The 1,206-nt window shown below is 38.1% G+C and overlaps 1 protein-coding gene across 1 annotated transcript; it reads left to right on the top strand.

Annotated features, from left to right (window-relative positions):
- Positions 1–144: 144 nt before the first annotated feature.
- Positions 145–803, top strand: LOC110091994. Its single transcript, XM_028691982.1, has one exon. It carries the CDS (start codon positions 243–245, stop codon positions 570–572), a length of 330 nt encoding a protein of 109 aa, XP_028547815.1. The 5' UTR covers positions 145–242; the 3' UTR covers positions 573–803.
- Positions 804–1,206: the final 403 nt, after the last annotated feature.

The following is a 1,206-nucleotide window of genomic DNA, read 5'->3' on the forward strand; positions in this document are numbered from 1 at the left end:
CTTAACATATAAACTAAATTTAAAACATATTAAATTTATTTTTTAAATAAATTAATCATCTTAAATTTTAAATTACATCACTAAAAAAATTTAACCAACTATGTTATCAAATAATATTCTGTAAATCCAGAATTACAGATTTTTAGTAAATCTTATTTGTCGCCGAACAGGCAAAAAGAGGAGAGGCCTCTTTCTCCTCTCTTCTTTCTCTTCCTCCATTTTCTTAGGGTTTCTCTCCTCTGATGGAGGACAAAAGGTCGAGGTCCTATGCCGATGCTGGCATGCAGATAGAGTCCTACGGGTCCTGGGGTCCACCGTCTCCTTCCTTTGATCCGAGGAGCTACAATACTTCCCACGCCTCTTCCTACTCTCAGAAGGAGATGAGGCTGAAGAAGGTTAAGGGTGCCTGTTCCTTCAAGGGCGGGTGGTTCAACGACCCGGAGATCCAGAGGAGGAAAAGGATCGCAGGCTATAAGGTTTATTCTGTCGAGGGCAAGGTCAAGGGCTCTCTGAAGAATAGTATCAGATGGCTAAAGGATAAATACTATAAAGTTGTTTATGGGTGGTTTTGATGAACCGATCGTCGATGGTAAGGTTCCTTCTATATCCAAGCGAGATTTTGATATTTTGCGCGATCATTAGGAACGATTGTCCGGTTATTGCCGGCGCTTTTCATTTCATCTTCTTGTTTTATACTCTGTATATATCTGCCTTTTCCTATAGCTTTTGGCAGCGGATTTATTAGGCGTAAAGCCTGCCAAGAATATGGAGGTCCATGTTAAATCCAAGGGTCTCTTAAATCCCGTTTTCTGTCTGGTTGATCAAATTCGGTTTATAAATCCGGGAGTTCTGCGGATTTTTGGTATTTAGACGAACGTAAGCACAGAATTCATTGCCTGTTACGACTTTCTCCTCCTTTTTCGTTGAGGGTTTCAGTCGGCGCACTCGCGACTTCCTCGCTGGTTTTTTCATCATCGTGGCTTGGATTGATGTAGGAGCTTCTGTCGCCACCTCTTTGTTTTAATTTCTTTGTGAGCTACGTACCTTCGGCATCTTGCTGCTCGCCTGCTCTTCTAAAATTAATTTTATATTTAATATTAATTAACGTAAAATATATTATTAAGCAGATTAATATAATTTATGATGTGAGTTAATTAATTAGAATTTTCTTTATTTAATTAATTTATTAATTATTAAAATATTATT

This window comes from Dendrobium catenatum, unplaced genomic scaffold (genome assembly GCF_001605985.2).
Source record: "Dendrobium catenatum unplaced genomic scaffold, ASM160598v2 original_scaffold_96957, whole genome shotgun sequence".
In the NCBI taxonomy this organism is placed as follows: Eukaryota; Viridiplantae; Streptophyta; class Magnoliopsida; order Asparagales; family Orchidaceae; genus Dendrobium; species Dendrobium catenatum.